The sequence below is a fragment of the Petaurus breviceps genome, unplaced genomic scaffold, assembly GCF_028583685.1.
Source record: "Petaurus breviceps papuanus isolate PSGF00001 unplaced genomic scaffold, PetGlider_PUasm1.0 38, whole genome shotgun sequence".
NCBI classification, from domain to species: Eukaryota; Metazoa; Chordata; class Mammalia; order Diprotodontia; family Petauridae; genus Petaurus; species Petaurus breviceps.
The window spans coordinates 49,517,332-49,539,229 of record NW_027186304.1 but is presented as its reverse complement, the minus strand read 5'-3'; the positions used below and the strand labels follow the sequence as shown (position 1 = coordinate 49,539,229).

Sequence of the window (21,898 nt, the reverse complement as noted above, 5' to 3'; positions counted from 1 at the left end):
GAAACATATGGTCTTGGCTCTAGTCTTCAACTATCTTATACAAAATGGAAAGAAAGCAAGGAAACCATACCTGATTTAATCCTTTCCTTCGTTATTATGACATAATCATCTCGATCTGAACGGGACTGCTCATGGAAGAATCCCAGGGCATGGAGGAGTTCACGTTGAACAATTCCTATCTTGTCACAGCCAGTTCCTATAGAAAGTCTCTGTTCACTGCCCTTTTTTCCTGTCATGGAATTACACCTAAAATAAGACATAAAGTGGTGAAATGACTGACATATTGTAACCACAGACTCGCTACCCAGATATCTGAACTTCATTTTAGCTATTACTTTCAAGTTACTCCCCACCCCAAGCTTTTGCCTGACAGAAAGGCTAACAAATAGCAGAACTGATTCATTCCAAATTCACCTCCTCTCCATGCTCTTGGTTATGTTTTGGTGAAGGGACTGACAAGCAGTGAAGTGGTGAAAGGAGGGTGAGGAAAAAAAAGAGAAACAGAAACATGAAGAGGCCCGATAACCCACAAACTGGATTATTATTAACAGCAGAATAACTGAGAGCTGAGGAAGAAAGAAAGAAGAGGAAATTCAGTTAGTGCAACAAAGTTGTTCTGAATGGGACTGCTCAGGCTAGAATCCCAGGGTTTGGAGTAACTCATGTTGAGCTGCGGCTGTTCAGACGCAGTTGGCTCCTATGGAAAGCATCTATTTGCCAAAGTGTCTATTTCCTACTGAAGAACAGCACCTAAAAACAAGGCACAACATGGGTAAAATGACTGATATTGTGGGATTGTGAAATTCAAAGGCTTGACTTCTGGAAATGATAAAAAGAAACGTGATTGAGATGAATAAAGCACTAACAATTAGCCCTCAAATAGTAGTTGATACATAGATTAGCAGTATGATTATAGATGGGTCAAAGATAATTATAGCATATAATGACGGGAGCAAGAGGAGAGAAAGCCCAAGAGTCATTGGAAACGTAGGGTGTAGACCTTGGAAGTAAATGGCTGTGATAAATGTGGACCCTGTAGCATTCATGGGTCAGGCCAGGTGCCCAGATTCCAGAGTTGATAGCTCTGTCCTGAGATGCAAAAGAAAGCCATAAAGATCCAGGGCTCTGATCCTCGCAGATAAAGGAGGAAGTAAAATCTCCTCTTGATAGTGCGTACATTAGTGTGGACACACTACCTGGAGGTGGAGGTCAGTATAGGAACCCAAGACACCCAAATTAAGATTAAGCAGGATGGACTATCTCAATCAACAGGAGAGCAGGAGGTAGAGCATGGCCTTGGCACAAATCTCCAATTCAGGGACTAAGATTAGAGAAAAGAATAGACAGAAAAAGATACAGACTCCTACAAAAGTATTATCTGAGCAGAGATAGCCCCCAAGGCCATACTTTAAGGAGAGATTAGATCCATAAAAATGGCTAGCAGTGATTTAAAGGGAAAATGCATTTTTTTACAATGACCACATGAATATCTAGAATAAATGAAGCAAGAGAAGAAAGCTCTTTGGAGGAAAGATTTAGAATAATAAATAGCTTAAAAGAGAAAATAGTAAACCATACACACATAACAGATTTCCTGAAAATTATAATACACCAAACAGAAATCAGTGACTCCACAAAGTGGCAAGAACTAATAAAGCAAAATCAAAAGATTTTTACCATGAAGAAAAAAATTATAATTTCTAGTATAAAAACAGCCGACTTGTGGGGAGAAGAAAAGATCAAGGAGAGATAATTTAAGAATCATTGGATTACCTAAATCATGATTAAAAAAAAGAAAGCATGGACACTATATTTCAAGAAATCAAAGGTCATCAACTGACAAAGAAATGATCCACTCAACGTAAAGAGAATACAATTTTTTTTTACATGGACCATATACATTTGTTTTGCTAAACTATGTTTATTTGTTGAAGGGTTGTTTTCTTTTGTTTTGTCTTGTTTTCAATTTGTAAGGGGAGGAATTGAAAAAGGGTCTATTATTGATAATGCCAAAGAAAATAGAAAAAAGGACTATTGAAGTATTTTTTTTTAATGCACAGAGGAGAACAAGAGGAAATTCGGAAGGAAGCACAGATAAACAAGAAAGTTTTGAATGTAAGGTATTGAAATTAATATATACTTTTTAGAAAGGCAAGCAGTATAAAATATAAATTAATAGTTTAATATAAAATCCCTTTTTGTGTTCTATTTCGTGTATCGAAATACTCATTTTTGGGGGGGAAGGGGGTTAATTTCAGAATACAAGCTTACAAGTAGGAAACTAAGAATATTTCAGGGAATTGCTAGCTCAAAGTCTTGCACATTATAGGAAATCGAGTTATTTGTGAATTAATTGATTAAAGTAACTACAAACTAAACAAGGCATCTAGGAGACACAGTGAGTAGAGGGCTGGACCTGGAGTCAGGAAGACTCATCTTTCTGAGTTCAAATTTGGCCTTGGATGCTTACCAGCTGTGTGACCCTGGGCAAATCACTCAACCTTGTTTATCTCAGTTTCTCATCTGTAAAATTAGCTGGAAGAGGAAATGGCAAATCACTCTAGTATCTTTGCCAAGAAAACCCTAAATAGGGTCATGAAGAGTTGGACATGATTGAAATGACTGAACAACAAAACAAAATAAAAAAAGATAGAGATGTCTAGATTTTAGAATATGATGTAATAAAATATCATCTTAGATATTAATACTGATAGACTCAGAGCAAGTTGAAAGGTCAGATGCAAAGAATAATCATTAATGGTTCAATTTCTGCTTGTGGCAGGAAGTCTTCAGTGGAATACCCTGCAGATTAGAGCTGTGCTATTTAATATATTTATCAATTCATTGAATAAAGCCAAAAGTGCCATGCTCGTCAAATTTGTAGACGAGAAAAAAAAATGAAAGTGCTAACTAACCCACTGGTTGGCAAAGTCAGGATTCAAAAAAATTTTTGCCAGATGAGTTTTGGACTTAATCTAATAAGATTAAATTTTATAGGGATAAATGTGAAGTTTTATACTTGGGTTAAAAAAATCAATTGCAGAAGTAAAAATGGGTTTGGGGAGAGGAGGACATGATTGGACAGAAGTTTGCCTAAAAATATTGAGGAGTTTGAGTGGACTACAACATTAATGTGACTTAGTAGTATGATACAGTAGTCGAAAAAGCACATGACGTCTTGGTTTGCATTCAGAAAGGCATAGTGTCTGGAGAATCCAGTCAACCAGAATGGTGACATACAGTGAGTCCATTTCATATAAGGAAATGGGAATGGTTAGCCAGGAGAAGATCTGAAAGATATGATAACTGTGTTCAAGTATTTGAAGAAATGTCAAAAAGAAGAAAAATATCCCAGAGCATATAACTGGAAGCAATGAAGGAAAGATACAAAGAAGCAAATTTAAGTTGGATGTCAGGAAAAACTTGCTTAGAACCAGATCTGTCCAAAAGCAGAATGAGCTGCCTAGTCTCATCTCAAGAGATGGTGGGTTGTTGCTCATGAAGTTCTTCAAGAAGTGACTGAATGACTACACAACTAGAGTTGGATAATGGAGATTCCTTTTGGCTATGGATTGGACTGGATGGTCGTAGAGGGACCTTCCAACACTCAAATTCTTTAATTCTGTGATTAATTTCCTTAGTTCCTACTATGTACCAGGCACATAGTACCTGTCTGGCACAAGGGATTCAGTGTCAAAAATGAAGTGGTCCTTGCTCAAAAGTTTATATCCTAAGAAAGAACATGTACAAATACAAGTAAATGCAAAATGTATACAAAGTAGTGGGAGGAGAACGGCAGTAGCGACTGAGGAAATTACGAGATGCTTCAAAAGGACGTAGCTCTTGAGCTGACCCCTGAAGGAAGTTAGGGATTCTAAGAAGCAGATGTGAGGAGAGAAGGCATTTCAAGAATAGGGGAGTGTGAAGATAAGGAGACAGGATATGGAATGCTGCACAGAACAAAGCACAGACTACTTTGACTGAAATGTCCTATACCTGAATTGGAATAATATGTAATAAGCCTGAAAAGAGAGATAAGAATATGGAGAGTTAGAATACTGCATTGGTCAAATGTGATGATCAGATCAATGTTCTTGATGGTTTTCTTCATCACAAGAGATCAATATGAACAGGGAAATAATTATGATGCGAACAGGCAAGAGATCAAAAAAATTGTATTTCATAAAAAATAGAAGGGGAGAAAGGGAAGGAAGAACAAAGGAAGGAAGGAAAGAAAGATGAAAGAAGGGAAAGAAGGAAAAAAGGAAAGATTTATTTCTAAAACAACAGCTGAGTCACCATCTCCTTCTTTTTCTCCCTGTGCCACTTTCCAGACATAAGCCAAACATGGGAGCCACATAAAGATCAGGGCCTGGTATTAACTACTCTGATTTACAACATGCTAGAAGCATTCTGGTTTTAGGAAATTCTCAGAATGTCAGATCGTTCTCTTACCCCTTTCCACGGTACAGCAAAATATAGTTATTTTCCCCCCTCCACGGTTGAAAGTCAATGCAGGTTTTTAAACGGTACCGTTCAAATGCTCTCAGGATAACCCCTTTAGCATTCATTTCTGAAGAAAAAGAAGAGATTAAAAAGTTCTGTTAACCACCAATAGGATCTTGGATTAAGAGCTTCACTTTCCCCCCTGAGCTAGAATGTGTCTCTCATAGGCCCTCAATGGCCAAAGTCATGGGTCCTTTGTCAGGCTTCATCTTTCTTGGACTTTCTGACTCTTGGACACCATAGATAGCTCCCTCTTCTCAACACTTCTTCTTCCCTTGGCTTCAGAGATACCTTGTCCCCCTACCTCTTTAACCCCATCTCCATCTTCTTTCCTTGTTCCTTACCCTTATCCTAATCCTCTAACATGGGTTTTCCTCAAAGCTTTCTCCTCAGGCCTCTTCCCTTTCTCTCCTTTGGCAGACTTAATGAATTTCATGGCTTCAACTTCTGCTTCTATGCAGATGAGTCCTAAACAACCTCATGATCATGAAAACTACCATATAATGCTTACTCTGTGCCAGTCAACGTACGAAGCATTTTCAGTATTATCTCATTTGATCCCTAAGTTGCAGTTGAGGAAACAGGCAAACAGAGGTTAAGTGACATGCCTAAGATCATAGAGTTTGTGTCTAAGGTCAGACTTGGGCTCAGATTTTCTTTCCTCGAGGATCCACTGAGCCATCTAACTGTCCTAAACATGCCCAAACCCCAAATCCTAGCTGACAACTCATATCTCTGTCTACAGGACCACTCTACTTGAATGTTTTACCTGTACCTCAGACTCAACATGTCCAAAAATGGATTGGTCCTCTTCCCTATAAACTTGCTCCTCCTTCTCATGTTGCTTTTCCGTCAGGGGCCCTTTAGCCCATTTTGCAACCTGAAGATTGTCCTTAACTCTTCCTATTCCTCCACTTCTCAATCCTAATCACTCTGAAAGCCAGTGGTCAACAGTGTCTGCAGAGCTGGTCTTTGGATCTGGAACACCTGAGTTCAAATCTCACCTTTGACGTGGACTGACTGAGAGACCCTGAGTAAGTCACATACCCTCTTATGGCCAAATCCACTCTCTAAGGCTATAAATTGCAAAGAAAGTGCCAATGTGGAGTGATAGAGGGAGCTTCATCTTCTAAAAGTTCTCTATACCAATGAAATCATAGATCTATTTCCATCTCTATCCCTATGCTCTCCATTCCACTTCCAAAACAAATCTCAAATCTTGCCTCTACTCTTTTGCCACTATTACTTTTCTAGAAAGGAAAGAAACAAGCATTACTAGATGTCTAATATATGCCAGACACTATACTAAGCACTTTACAAATATCTCATTTAATAGAGATTAATAACGCTGGGAGGTAGGTACTATTATTATCCCCATTTCACAGTTCAGAAAACTGAGGTAGGCAATGGTTAAATGACTTTTTCAGCATCTCACAGCTAGTATGTGTCTGAGGTTTAATGAGAACTCAGGTCTTCCTGACTCCAGGTCCAGCACTCTATGGTTCTGAGCTACCTAGCTACCCTGTGAAGACTGATTAACATGCACCTACACCATGGCATTCGTTTCCTAATAGTTCCTGTACTCTTTGCTTGCTGCTCTCTCCTATCCATCCTTCCTTCAGATCAGTATCTCACTTTCCTTATAGACTCTATCATTCCTTTGCTGTCCTTTCTCTGCTTTAGACTAGAAGGGGTGGGGAGCCTGTGACCTCAAGGCCATAGGTGTCCCTCAAGTGCAACCCTTTGACTGAATCCAAACTTCAGAGTGCAAATCCCCTTAAAAGAATTTGTTCTGCAAAATTTGGACTCAGTCAAAAGGCCCCACCCAAGGACATTAATCTCTTAGGGCACAAGACTCTTCATCTACAAAATGGAAATAATAACATTTCCTCTACTTACCTTAGACTACTGTTTTGATGATCAAATCAAATAATACATGGAAAAGGATTATTAACAAATAAATAGCTATATAAATTTGAGCTATCGTTGGTTGGTCTCCCTGCCTCATCTCTCCCCACACCAACCCATCCCCACATAATTGCCCAAGTGATTTTCCTACAGCCCAGATCAGACACCTCCCTACTCAATAAACTCTACTGGCTCCCTTTACAACCTGGGTTCTCTTACCTTTCTGGTCTTCTCATACTTTATTTCCCTCTATGTTCTCTAAGACTCAATTACATTGGCTATTTTGCTCTTCTACATAATTAACAAGTTTCTCCTTTTCTCTCTCTCTCTCCCCCTCCCCCAAAACTGAGCCTAGAGATTGGGGCTGTGGAGCCAAGATGTCGAAGTAAAAGTAGGAACTTCCTTGAACTCGCACCCTGATCACCTCCAATATCTGTAAAAAATGACTGTAAACAAATTTTAAAGCTCCAAAAACCACAAAAATGACAGAGTGAACAAATCTCCCGCTGAAGGCATCCTGGCAGGTTGACAGGAAGGGTCTATTGCACTGAGCTGGGAGGGTAGCACAGTCCTGTGTGAGCCGCCCCAGCACAGACTGGCAGGAGCAGACCTCAGGGGACTGAATCACTGGCAGGTGTGGTGGTTTCCAGATTTTTCACCCCACAAACACCAAAGAGAAAGTAAAAGGTCAGTAGGGAAACTGTTGGATCTGGGTGAGAGAAGAGCGTGGTCTGGGAGAGATGGCAGTTGTAATAACAGCTGCTTCCAGGACTCCAAGTCCACAGATAGTGGGGGGACCAAGTAGCTGACCAGAGGGCAATTGCAGGAACCTCTTTGCTGGCACTGAGGCAATATTCTCTTGCTTTGCCCTGCTTGGATCTGGGTCACAGTCTTGGGTGGCGGCCCTGGGGTGAGGAGGAACACTGGCATGACAGAGCTTGTTGAGCCTGTGGAGAGGGCATCCTCCTCACAGTTCTGAGGCAGGTGCCTAGAAGAAGCTCTGACAACAGCTACACAAGGCCCAGAAATTTGGGACACAGCACTCTCCACTCTGGAAGCAGAGTTCTACTGTGGCAAAGAGCTCAAAAGTCAAGTATCTGGCTGGTAAGATGAGCAAACAGAGGAAGAGAAATCAGACTATAGAATTGTTCTTTGGTGACAAAGACAATCAAAATATAGAACCAGAAGAAGACAACAAAGTCAAAACTCCTGCATCAAAAGCTTCCAAGAATTGGTGGCAGGCCATGGAGGAGGTCAAGGAGGATTTTGAAAATCAAGTAAGAGCAGTAGAGGAGAAATTGGGAAGAGAAATGAGAGTAATGCAAGAAAATAATGAAAAACGAGTCAACAGCTTGCTAAAGGAGACTCCAAAAAATACTGAAGAAAATAACACCTTAAAAAATAGACTAACTCAAATGGCAAAAGAGATCCAAAAAGCCAATGAGGAGAAGAATGCCTTAAAAAGAAGAATTGGCAAGATGAAAAAAGTTCAAAAGCTCGCAGAAGAAAATAATTCCTTCAAAATTATATTGGAGCAAATGGAAGCTAATGACTTTTTGAGAAATCAAGATAATATAAAACAGATCCAAAAGAATTAATAAATAGAAGACAATGGGAAATATCTCATTGGAAAAACCACTGACCTGGAAAACATATCCAGGAGAGATCATTTAAAAATCATTGGACTATCTGAAAGCCATAATTTAAAAAAGAGCCCAGACATCATCTTTCAAAAAATTATCAGGGAAAAATGCCCTGATATTCTAGAACCAGAGGATAAAATAGAAATTGAAAGAATTCACCAATTGCCTCTTGAAAAAGATCCCAAAAATAAAACTCCTAGGAATATTGTAGCCAAATTCTAGAGTTCCCAGGTCAAGGAGAAAATATTACAAGTAGTCAGGAAGAAACAATTTAAGTATTGTGGAAACACAATCAGGATAACACAAGATCTAGCAGCTTCTATATTAAGGGATTGAAGGGCTTGGAACATGATATTGTGGAGGTCAAAGAAGCTAGAATTAAAACCAAGAATCACATACCCAGCAAAATTGAGTATAATATTTCAAGGGGAAAATGGATATTCAATGAAATAGGGACTTTTTAAGCACTCTTGATGAAAAGACCAGAGCTAAACAGAAAATCTGACTTTGAAATACAAGAATCAAGGGAAGCATGAAAAGGCAAATAGGAAAGAGAAGTCATGGAACTTATTAAAGTTGAACTGTTTATATTTCTTCATGGAAAAATGATATTTGTAACTCATGAGACATTTCTCAGTATTAGGATAGTTGAAGGGAATATGTGTATGTATACAGACATATATATATGTGTCTGTATGTATGTATATATGTGTGTGTGCATATATGTGTATATGTACACATAGACAGAGGACACAGGGTGAATTGAATATGAAGGGATGATATTTTTAAAATAAAATTAAGAGGTGAGAGGAATATATTGGGAGAAGGTGAAAGGGAGAGATAGAATAGAATAAATTATCTCACCTAAAAGAGGCAAGAGAAAGCAGTTACAATGGAGGGGAAGAGCAGGGAGGTGAAAGGGAGTGAGTCGACCTTACTCTCATTGGATTTGACTTAAGGAGGGAATAGCATACACACTTAATTGGGTATCTTACCCTACAGAAAAGTAGGGGGAAGGGGATAAGAGGGGGAATGATAGAAGGGAGGGCAGATTGGGGGAGAGGGTAGTCAGAAGTAAATACTTTTGAAAAGGGACAAGGACAAAGGAGAAAATAGAATGAAAGGGGGGAAGGTTAGGATGGAGGGAAATATAGTTAGTCTTTCACAATATGACTACTATGGAAATTTTCTGCATAACTACACATGTATAAGCTATACTGAATTGCTTGTTTTCCCAGTGGGGTGGGTGAGAAGGGAAGAAAGGAGAGAATTTGGAACTCTAAGTTTTAAAAAGAAATATTAAAAAATTGTTTTTATATGCAACTGGGATTAAGATATATAGGCATGGGGTATAGAAATCCATCTTTCCCTACAAGAAAGTAAGGGAAAAAGGGTTAAAGAGAAGGATGTGAGGTATAAGAGAGGGCAGACTGGGGGAAGGCATATTCAGTATGCTTGCCATCTTGTGGTGGGGGTAGGGGAGAGATAGGGAGAAAATTTGTAACTTAAAATCTTATGGAAATGAATGTTGAAAACTAAAAATAAATAAATAAATTTTGGGGGAAAATTTTTCTAAAAACTGGGCCTAGAGGGCTCTCCTTATTCATTTCCATCTTCTGACTGCCCTACCATCCTTAAACTTTCAAATGCTGCCTTTGCAAGGGGCCTTTCGCTATTCCCCACACTCCAAACACACTCATGACTACCACCCCTTCCCTCTCAGATTACTTTCTATTATTCTCTATTTATATTGTATGTATCTTGCAGGTAAATGTATTTTGACTATTGTGTCTCCCCAATGAAAATGTGGGCTCATGTTTTTGTTTTTCTTTGTATCAGAGCTTTGCACAGTGCCTGCCCCGCTTAATTCTAGTGCCTACTCTCTACTGATTTTTTCAAATTTACCTTGTGCATATACTTCTAATCTTAACTCTAACCCTAAATCCTAGATTCTAACCCTAACCATAAATAAGTAGGTGCTTAATAAATGTTTATTGACTGGTACATAGGCAGTACTTAATCAATGGTTTTTGACAATTAATAAATTATTCTTCCCAATTGCTTCGTTGTGCAAAATATGTGAGGTATAAGTATTCTTTTATAAATTAAAAGCACTTAAAAGGTACTGAATTCTGAGTGGTTGTAATGACCTATTATAACCCTAGAAAATAGGTGACCAAAGGTATGGGATATAGCATAGTGAATGTTGCATGTACTGTTAGACAAGGTCTATGTATTGATTGATTATAGGAATACAATTTAATTCATTAAGATTACAAATGGTTAAAAATGTTGTGAGTACTGCTCTGCTTGAGTATTATATTTATTTTACAGGATCCTAATAAGCTCCGTTAACCTCAGTTGTAGCCTCATCTACAAAAATGGAGATAATAATAGAACCTACCTCCCATGGTTGTTGTGGATGTACAATGAAAGTACTATTTATAGAATGCTTGGCAAATCTTAAAGCATTATATCAATTCTAAAATGAAGAATCAAGGTCACTGATCTGAATGACTAAAAACATGCTGAGAAAGATACTAGCTGAATACTATAGGATTCCAAAGTTAAACTCTCACCTCCGAAGAAAAGGCCCAGTCAAATGTCTCTTTATGGCATGGAAGTGACCTTGAGTTTTCAAAAGATGGAATAATGAAACACAAGTCTTAGCATGTCTTAGCAAGATTGAAAAGTTTTTAATATAGACTTGGAAAGAAAATATGTTTGCCTATGGACCAGACCAGCTGATTACAGGAGGGACTCATAAACGACAGGATGATAACTGGACACTTCTCCTTCTCCATTGATGGTGATACAAGGGCAAAAAAGAAGGCAAAGGGTGAAAATGATCAAGATTTTAGGTGATGTGCAGGCAGTTTATCTGTTAGTAGTCTAAATTATTCAATAATCAGTGAGTTGATAGACTGCTACAGGACCTGAATATCTCTGGGAATTAAACTAGAAGATATAAAGTAGCTGCAACTAAATAGAAGGGTTGCACACAGATTCTCCTCAAAGAGTCTAGAAACTAGCTAGCAACAGTGATCTCTTTGTTGAGCAGAAAGACTTGGTAACCAAGGGTAACACCATTTTAGAGTATTTACAAAACCTTATGGGGCCAAATAACATATAATTAAAAGCACGGTGAAAAGCAGTGGAAGGAAAAACAAGCCTGAAGAAAGTTTGGCATGAGATTCAACTAAACACCAAGATTAATTAGGAAGAAAGACAACAAAAAGGTGTGACACAGTACAAATGTGACAATATTTCTATCGTACTGTATTGTCATCATCAATGATGGTAGAACCACCACAATTGAATTCTAACATCTCAATACCCAATGGGGTATATGAGGAATAGTACTTAAGAAAACAAAGTCACAAAGAGTTTCTGGACTAGACTAAATAATAAATAAATAAACATTTATGCATATATAGTCAATATATGTACATATTGACTATGTAGTCATATATAAATTATCTCTAGTCTACATATTTATATGTAATACAAATATATACAGAAGATATTCATGATGAAAATAATACAATTTTGGAAGCACTGAAGGTCTGATTTTCAATGTATCTTTAATGAGAGTGAACACAAAAAGAAAAAAAATTGGCAGTATTATTCCTCACCCCAAAAGCGACCAAGAAGATATTAGGAAGTGCTGATACACATGTTTACTTCCTCATTTCTGTAAAATCTTTATGCAAATATGCTATTCTCCTTGTCAGAAAAAAGGAAATGGAAACAGGAAGTCTTTAACAGATTTTTTCCTATGGCAGACCACACCTCCACAGTATTAAAATAGTTGAAAATGCATAGAGATTACACAATATTGCTTCATTTTTTTGGTAAAAAAAAAAAAACAACAACTATCCTAGTAACACTTGGTAATGCAAAACACAATCTAAATAGCTCTCTTCTAATGAAGTGTATCCCATTCATATATTAAGATGCTATAAACTTCTTTGATGGCTGCTATGAGATCCATGGCTATTTCAAAAAGATAAGTTTACCAGAAAATCCAAGTGAGAAAAAGTCTATATATTGTTCAGATTATGACATGGAGTTGAATAGGTAGTACACTAAAAAACAATGACAATGAGATGAGTTTAGAACTGAAGAGGAGAAAGACAGCACACTAGGTTGGATTTGGGAGATCATCTAATTTTCGATGTAACAAATATCCCAAGCTTTTCCTTGACACTACAGTGAGTATTTCTTCACCACATCTTTTGCATCATCCCAGAGCTGCTATGTGACTGCTAATCATTGAATTTTATGGTCTTTAACGTATTCATGTTGTGGGTGACCCAGACTTCTATGGAGAGATGAAAAGTGTGTATATGTGGGCTGCAAAATACTACCAAGAAATGACTTTTGGAAAAGATTTTGCTTTAAAATATTTTATCCAGAAAGAAAAGGAAGGAGATTGCTCAGGTATCAAAAGGAAGAGATAATAGATGGACAGCCCACAGGTTACACTTGGATTTATACAATGTTAAGAGATCTAGAGGCAGTCATTCAGTCTCCAGAGGGTAATTCCTCATAGAATGGGAGGGTGTAGATAGCTTAGTACTCTCATCAGTGAGCTCATAGGATCCAAACTGTGATATTTTGATCAATAACAGTACAATAGTACCATCTCTGGATTGGTTGAATCTCAACATAAATTCCTCAAAATCTGTTAATTTCTCCAGTTTCCACTTTTATGTTGTACATAAATATACATACATTCAAAAACAAATGTTTTTTTTTTTAAATTGAGCATCCTATCCTTAAAAAGGTAGTATCTTATTTTAGTCTGGGACAGATTTATTATTAGCAATAATAATTTTTTAAAGACCCACAATTTGCAGCATACTCCTTTGAGACTTTAGGAGATGTAAATTTTAAATAAGCCATGGTCTTTACCTTCGTGAAGCTTGTAGCCCTATAAAGGATTATATCACTTCGAAACTTTGCATACTTCCAGGTTCTGTTATTTTGTCCATAAAGTCTTGCCCTCCACAGACTTGGGTCACAACCCCTTAATAGCCTAGTTATTGGTCTTCTGTGGCTCTTGAGTTCATCACTTTGCATGTAACCTGGTAAAGAGCCTTTCCAAACTTAGCCATGCTGGTCTTTACATGACAGAGAATCTGCTATAATGCTCAAGTAGGAAAGATTTCCACCTTGATAGGATTAGCCATTGGTTCTGTGGCACTAATATAAACTCTGAGAATTCTACTACAAGAAGAAATCCGAAGAATGCTTTATTGAAGGGACAAATATGAAGTAGTCTGAAAAAATATAAGTGGGGTACAAACAAATGTCTTTGTAAACATCCACCCATTTCACATGATCTAAGGCTAGCAGATACCTGAGTGATTATGTACTCTGAGGAACTGAGGACCAGAAAGGTTAAGTGACTGACCATTTACTTGGCCTCTAAGTGGCAGAGTGGATAGAGTGCTAGACCTGGAGATAGAAAGACCTCAGTTCAAATTTAGCCATGCATACTGACTGGTTGTGTAACTCTGATTATTTTAATAGTTTATATTAGTTCTGCCTCAGTTTCCTCATCTGTAAAATGGGGATTATAATAGAAACTACCTCCCAGGGTCATTGTGAGGATCAAATGAGAAAATATTTATAAATCAACTTGAAAACAGTAAAATGTGACTAGCTACTACCATTATTATTGTTCAAGTTCACACAAGCAGTAAATGGCAGAATCAGGACATGAACTCAAGTCCTTGGACCCCATGTGAGTTCAGTGTTCTTTCCACTGCTGATTCCCTAGTTCTGAAGGAAACTACTCCAATTATACAAAGTTCCATCAATAATATTAAACGGATAGGGTCCCAATACACTCTTCTGGTAGTTGTTTTAAAAAATATTAATAAAAAATATTTTTAAAATTGTAAATAGTAATATTGGGTATTTGTAAGCAACATACCTGAGCAGACACTGAGTCTTTCATAATTCTAGAGAGTGTCCAAGTTTCTAGAGATCATAGGATTTAGAGTTCTTAGGACTGGGAGGGACTTTAGTGATCATAGCTTTCTTTTATGGAATTGAACATTAGAGACAGATCTATGTTTTTTATACCTGTCTCTCTCTCCCCAGCCCACCTCCATCGTGAAATGAAAAAAAAAAATCATTCTGTCCTCAACTAAATGTGGTCCAAAGTCAACAGCTCTGGTCACATACAGCCTGGAGTTTGAAGGAGGCCAAAATCTAAGATTGAGTGTGAAGGAACAAGAATTCTCTCTAAAATGATATACCTACCCAGAGTATCTTCAAAGGCATAAGGAATGACAGTAGGCCATCTATATTGATCATCAGCAATGGCACTTCTGTCTGTCTGAAAAGGAAAATGGACACAGTTTTATCCCAAGGTTTGTCCCAAGAAGGAAGATAGTTCAGACATCCCCCAACCATCAAAAGAAACAAATGACTTTTGCATGTGTCAGTGTAATTTTCTAGCAATTCTGAAAGAAATCAGGAGAATAATGCATCTGTAGCACTGATTTTTGGTAGGACATTTTGGAAAAGAGGCAAGCAAAACTTATGTCTTGCAATGATTATGGGAGAAATCCAATCACCATTGGCAGAAAAGCTGAAATGAAGGCTTTTGCATCTGCTTTAGTGAAATAATTTTATGTACGGAGAAAATTATAGCAAAGGCTCATTCATTTGGGCTGCGCGATGTCATAATTCATGATAATTCAGATGTATGCTGGGTTAAAGTCTGCCATAGCATGTGAAAATGGAGTTTGTTAAAACAAATTGCTTAAAAGGAAGAGCTATGTTTACAATTCTTAACTAAATAAACTGTTATCCAGCACTTTTAAAACCCTATTTTGGATGCACCTGCTTTCTTTATACAATGTGGCAATTAAGAATGACTATTATTCCTATCTATTCATAAAATGGGTCTGGCAGGATCCCTGTGAACAACATTTGTTAGCTTAATTTATGTTATTGTGGAACATAATCTACTTAAGGGTAGAGACATTTTCCTTCTTTTTTCTTTTTTCATTATCAACTCCTAACATGGTGGCTCATATCACCTAGGACACAATAAATGATTGCTGATTGATTATTTGAAATTTTCAAATGTACCCTTTCAAAGTATTTTTATATTTGGATTTTTAAAAAAACAACTCATTTTAACTGCCTGCCCTTCCTTCAATTTATCTGAATTGATAAGGTTTTATTCTAAAACTAACAGCTTCCAGGTTGGCAACCTGACATAAACATATAAAGCTTATATGTAACTATGACAAAGAAGCTTAGTCCTGGAAAAAGGTTGAAAAAATATACCTCTCTTCCCCTTTCCTATATAGACAGGGCATTTTGAGTGTGAAATGGCATGTACTGCCAACTGAAGAGATGGTTAGCTTTGTTGAATTGTTCTTATTTATCCTTTGTTACAGGATCAACCAATAAACATTTATTATACACCTGCTATATTCTAGGCACTGTTATGAGGGCTGGGGGTAAAATAAATAGCTTGAACTGTCAAGGAGCATTCAATCTAAATGGGGAGACAACATGCAATCAAATATTTATATATATATATTGCATATATATACATATATATATATATGGATAGCTAGGAAATAATTAGAAGAGAGAAAGCCCTGGAATTAATGAGGGTTTAGGAAAGGTTTTCTGTAGAAAGTAGTATTTTAAAACTTTTAAAAAGACTGGGAACTTTGTAGTTCAAATGTAGGAGGGAGAGCATTCCAGGCATTTAGGTCAGCCAGAGAAAAGGCTTGGAGCTAAGAGATGGAGTGTTTTGTTCATGGAATAACCAGGAGGCCCAGTATCATTGGATCAAAGAGTATGTGGCACAAGTGAAATGTAGAAAGACTGGAAAGATAGGAGGGGACTAGGTTTTGAAGGGCTTTGAATGCCAGGGCATTTTGTATTTGCTCCTGGAAGCAAGAGGGAGTCAATGAAGTTTATTGAGTAGGGAGGTGGTGTGATTGGACCTGCATTTTAGAAAATCACTTCAGGGGTTGAATGAAGAATGAATTGAAGTGGGAAGAAACTTGATGTATCGCCTTGACATAGCCATCAACAGGCTATTGCAATAATCCCAGCAAGAGATGATGAGGGCCTGAACTAGAATGGTTGCAGTGTCAGATGCGAGAAATGGGCATATGTGAGAGATGCTGAAAAGGCGAAATGAATTGTCCTTGGTCACAGCCTGGTAATAGGGAGTGAGAAATAGTGAGGAATCCAGAAAGACTCTTGGATTTTGTGCATAAGGAGCTCGGAAAATGGTATTGCCCTATAGAGCAATAAGAAAGGCTGGGGTGGGGGAAAGACAATGAATTTGGTTGAGTTTAAGATGTCTACTTGACATCCAGTTTAAGATGTCAGAGAGGCAGTTGGAAATGTGAGTTTCGAGGTCATCAGAGAGATTAGGGGAGGAATGGTAGATTTAAGAATCATCAACCTAGAAATACAATTCAATGCATGGGAGCTAATGAGAACCCCAGGTCAAGTAGTTTAGAGGGAGAAGAGAAGAATGCCCAGCACTGAATACTGAGGTACACGTAGGGATAGAAGGTAAAATCCGGAGGATGATCCAGCAAAGGAGACAGAGAAGAGTAGTCAGATATGTAGGAGGAAAAAGAGCAGAGAGTGGTAACCTAGAGAAAAGAGTATCAAGGAGGAGAAAGTGATCAGCAATGTCAAAGGCTATAGAGAGATCCAGGAGAATGAGGTTGAAAAAAGGTCATTAGATTTGGCAATTAAGAGATCATTAGTAACAATGAAGAGAGGAGTTCCACTGGAAAGATAAGGTGGAAAACCAGATTGTAGGGGGTTAAGAAGGGAGTGAGAGGAGGAAGAGAGAATGCACATATTATAGACTGTTGTTTGTTTGCTTTCTTGCTTTTGAGGAATTTAGATACAAAAGCCAGAAGAGATTATGGGATGATAATTCTCAGGAATGGAAAAATCAAGTGAGAGGTTTTTTCAGGATAAAGGAGACATGAGCATATTTATAGGTAGTGGGAAATAAGCCAGGAAATTGGGAAATATTGAGAATAAGTGAAAGAGTAGAGATGACAGAGGGGGAAATGTGTATAAGGACATGGAATGGAATGGGACTGGTTAATCATGTAGAGGGTTTAGAATTTGTAAGGATTAAAACCACATCAACATGTGAAATGGATGAAGGAGATAAAAGTGACAGAAGGTACCTGAGGGATAGGAGATGAAGAAAAGGAGAGAAGAGAGAGTTCAAGGCAAATGGTCTCATATATTTTTTTTTGCTTTTTTTTTTTGGAGGGCAATTGGGGTTAAGTAACTTGCCCAAGGTTACACGGCTAGTGTGTGTGTGTGTGTGTGTGTGTGTGTGTGTGTGTGTGTGTGTGTGTTGTCTGAGGCCAGAACCGAACTCGGGTCCTCCTAACTCCAAGGGCCAGCGCTTTACTCACTGCACCACCTAGCCACCCCTCATATTTTTTTCTGTAAAATATGAGATAATGTTCTTAGCTAAGATAGTGGGGGAAGGGAAGTTAGAGGATGGATGAAAAGTTTTGGAAGAGCAGCTGTGGAGAGTGGGATAGTGAGTTGATAAGGGAGGCATTCTAAGATTGCCTAACAGCAGTAAGGGCACAGTTATAGAACACAAATTTGTAGTGGATCCAGTAAGAATAATTGTATGATTTTTTCCCCACCCTCATTCAACTACACATGTGTAGGCAAGAAAGCAATGAATGGTTGTGATCCAAGGCTGAGACTTGGCTAGGTATAATCAGCAATATGAGAAAGGGGCTAGGGATTCAAGAGAGGAGAACAATACAGAGTTGAATTGGTTCACTAAGGAATCAAGAAGAAAAGAGAAGAGAGTGGCTAAAACACATACATTTAGGGAGAGAATTGAAGTGTTAAAAGATTAGAGGTCATGATACAGAAGAAGGATAGGGTTATGTAAGGGAATGAAAAGGGAGAAGGAAGAGGGATGTCCAACCACATTATGGTTGGATAAGGGGATTTTAGAATTCTTGAACATGGCGGTGGTACATTTATGCATGATGTCAAGATCAAAGGAATGACCGCCTTTGTATGTGACTGAGGTGGGGTGCAAGTTTAGTAAACTGAGGAACTGAATAATCAGGATATTTGAGGGAAAATCAATATGTATATTGAAGTCCCCTAGTATAAGAGCAGAAAAGAAAAATTGTGAGCCAGGTATCAAACTCATTGAGAAAGGAAGGGGAGTGGCCTCTGGGGCTGTAGACAATAGCTACTGGGATTTTGGTTGACTGGTAGATATGAAAAGTATAAACTTCAAAGGAAGAGAGATTACTGAGTGATGAAGAAAGGGGAAGAATCTGGAAGTGGCAGTGGGGAGGAGAGAGTGTCCCACCTCCCTGACCTTAACTAGTGAGCTGAGGAGAATGAATGAAGGTGCAGCCAATATTGGAAAGGGTGACCAGGGAGGCTGTGTCATCTGGTGAAATCCAAGTTTCAGTAAGAGCTAGTAGATGGAAAGAATGGTAGAGGAATAGATTTAAGACAAAAGGAAGTTAGATGGCTGTGGAGTAGGAATGCCAAAGGAGAAAAAGGAAAGGCTGGGCGAAATTAGGATGAAATTTGTGGGTGAGAAGGTAGAGAGAGGGTGGGAATGAGGACTCCAGAGGTAGAGGATGTTCAGTAAGGTTTAGATCATGATCTACAGGAGTCCAGGGTTACTGAACTGTGAAGGGTATGAGCAAGTGTGAAAATGCTTATCACTGAGCAGAGGGCTTCACTTCTCTCCTCAAAGGACAGGTGCAGCTGGAGATAAAAGACCTGAAATTAAAGAAAGTGTTGCTCTTCTTTGCACTGGGGATTGTTTTCATCTCATTTGGGAGACTGGGCTGGCAGCCGAGGTGAAAGATGCCTTGTGCTGGTATAAATGGAAGTCGTTGCTTTGGCGATGGTGGAAAGTACCTGACCTAGCCTCAAGTAGCCTTTCCTCAGGGAGTATAATGCACTAAGCAGGAGACAGAAGGCTCAGGGTGCTAGTGTCTCCATGTTCTGAGATGGTTAGATGGGCAAGGGAGGGAGAAAGGGATATATTTGGAAATTAAAGCAATGTAAAAATACAAGTTATCAGTGCATTTTTTTAAATCTCTCAAGTTTAGGCCAATATAGTTAATGATGATAGCCTTGAAATTAATTTACAATGAATCCCAGTAGGGAAAGATGATGATAATATGAATCAAGTCATTTTTTTCCCAGCACAATTTGTTCATGAGATCTCGTGCATTGCTAAATGCCTCTCACTGATCCTGTGCCGTCTCCATTGGTTAGGGTTAACCCACCCTCCTCACTCTGGTAAATGAGCTTCAGAGAAGCAGTATTTTAGCTTACAGTTGCCACTAAAGTGAAGAGATCATTGCAGCACAGCAACTCACCTTATCAAGGATGATGTCTCCCTCAAAAAGGTTCAGGTTCAAAGCTAAGAGGCAAGACAAAATCTGACATTAGTGAACAGGTGAAATCCTGCATGTGAGATTTTCAAAAGAAAGGAATCCACCAACCTTCACTGATCTCAAATACGTCATTGTCCTTGCCACCATCTACATCGATTACTAAAAAGACAAATAAAGATAGAGAAGCAAAGGTTAATCTTTGACTAAAATGTTTTAGAGAGAAAATCTTTAGGTCACCTAATCACAAAATTATAACCCGTTCTCCTAGGGCCACATCATGTATTCTGTTTTCCTATTTCACTTGAGCATTGACTGACTTTAGCATAAATCAATACAGTTGGTAACAAATGGTTCCTCTGCAGGATGGACTTGGATTGACACAGACAAGATGCACTGAATTGGAATCAAACTAGAAACAAATGATTTGTCCATATGTTGTCACTTCAATACAGCCTGGGGCTTTTAGTGAACCCCGAAGACTAAAGCATCCCGGTTAAAACCTGAATTCCATTCTAAATTCCTAGGGAACAGAAACCATGATTGGTCTTATGACTCTATATTAGTACAGCAGAATAGAAGCAGCATGCAATATTTGGTCATCCAATCTGGCAGAACCATCTTTCCAACTGTAATTTTATTTTCTTGAGGACGTGTGAGATTTGAATGAAATAACAACCCATCCAACTCACATACAATTTAGATGATATGAAAAAATTACTATGAAGATAAAATTTCTTAATGATTTCAAAGGGGCAAAATGGCATAGTGGGTAGAGCTGGACTTAAAGTCAGGCAGATCTGATTTCAGATTCAGCTTTTGATACTTACTAAATATGTGACCCTGGAACAGTCTCTTAACATCCCCACCCTCAATTTTCTCATCTGTAAAGTAGTAATGATAATAGCATCTACCTAGTTGGTAGATCTAATAATAACATCTACCTAATAAATATGTATTAGGTAGATGCTATTATTATTATTAAATGAGGTAATAATTGTAATACATTTAGCATAGTGCCTGTCACATACTTAATCCTTCCCTTTTCCCCTAAATCATTAAACTGTTGTGAAGATCAGATAACACGTGTAAAGTGCTTCACAGACCTTAAAATGCTAAATAAATGCAATGTGCTATTGTTGTTAATACTGTCATCTCTCGATCAGTATTGTGGTCCATCACAATTACATGGTCCCAGATTATTACAGTTACTTCCAAAATCCTGGTACATAGAATAGATTGATTCAGCTTTTGGGCACTCAAACATGCATGAGGGATGATGCTGGTTGTAACACAGGGACCATCTTCTTCATCTGACACGAGACCAGAATTCCTTCAACTTAATTCATATGCTAGCGTCTCCTCAGGGTCTAACCCTATATGACCCTACATTCTCAAAGCCTCTGCGTGTAGGTCTAGAAGTCTGGGGTCATGGCTCCAGCCTACCTACATTTGGAGAGGCTTCCCCTGAGAGGGTTGGTCACCAGTTGATGAATTGTGGAAGTCATACTCACTACTGCAGCCATCCATTTAGATGTAGAACTGTTATATATAATATAATATGTATCTGTGGAAGAATAATACTAATGATAGCTAGCACTGATAAAGCACAATACAATAAAGTATTGCAAAATGCTTTATACATTTTATCTCAGTTGAGCCTCACTACAACGCTGTGAGGCAGCTGCTATTATGTCCATTTTACAGAGAAGGAAACTGAGTTGGAAAAAGGCAAAGTGACTTGCCCAGGGTCACACAGCTAGGAAGTATCAGAAATAGGATTTAAAGTCCAGTTTTCTTGTCTCTAACTGCACCATCTAGCTGCCGTGGGTCATTGGAAGTACTGAAGGACAGAGATCAATGGATGACTCACCGAAGGTTTCTGGGGTTGGCTGAGGAACAAAACAAAAAAGAAGAGGAGACATTATCATGATAGACAAGATTTATCAGTGCTTCTCTTGATCTTATTGATCTATATAGTAATAAAAGCATTTATTTGCTAGCTCACTAATATTGATTATTTACCCTCATGGAACTAATCCTTATGAAATTTGAGCATCTAAACTGAGTTTTTACTTAAATTATTATTTTTCATTAAAAAAAAACACAGGGCACATTAATGTACTGTTGAAGGAGTTGTGACTTGATCCAGTCATTCAGAAAAATAATCTAAAATGATATGAAGAAAGTCATGATGATGTCTACTGCTAGGCCTCATGTAGATCAATGAAAAAAGAAAGAACCCCACATACACATATCAAATTTTATAGTAGCACCTCTAGCTGGTTTTTTTCCTTTGTTCCTAAGGGGGACCATGACTTCAGGAAGCTGATACCATGATTTGCAAGTGAATTGGATTTAAGTGAGGGAGGACTGTGCAAGGTCACCAACCTCACTTTCTTCTCCTGAGTT

The 21,898-nt window shown here is 38.1% G+C and overlaps 1 protein-coding gene across 1 annotated transcript in view; it reads right to left on the bottom strand.

The window, feature by feature from the left end:
• LOC138170232 (meprin A subunit beta-like) overlaps positions 1-20,994 on the bottom strand; it is a 34,494-nt gene extending 13,500 nt beyond the window's left edge. Inside the window, exons 1-6 of the mRNA XM_069099539.1 lie at positions 20,937-20,994; positions 19,598-19,648; positions 19,472-19,515; positions 14,334-14,409; positions 4,456-4,573; positions 71-246 (exon numbers count right to left, since the gene is read on the bottom strand). Coding sequence (XP_068955640.1) covers positions 71-246; positions 4,456-4,573; positions 14,334-14,409; positions 19,472-19,515; positions 19,598-19,648; positions 20,937-20,994 — 523 coding nt within the window. The remainder of the gene's footprint in view (positions 1-70; positions 247-4,455; positions 4,574-14,333; positions 14,410-19,471; positions 19,516-19,597; positions 19,649-20,936) is intronic.
• Positions 20,995-21,898: the final 904 nt, after the last annotated feature.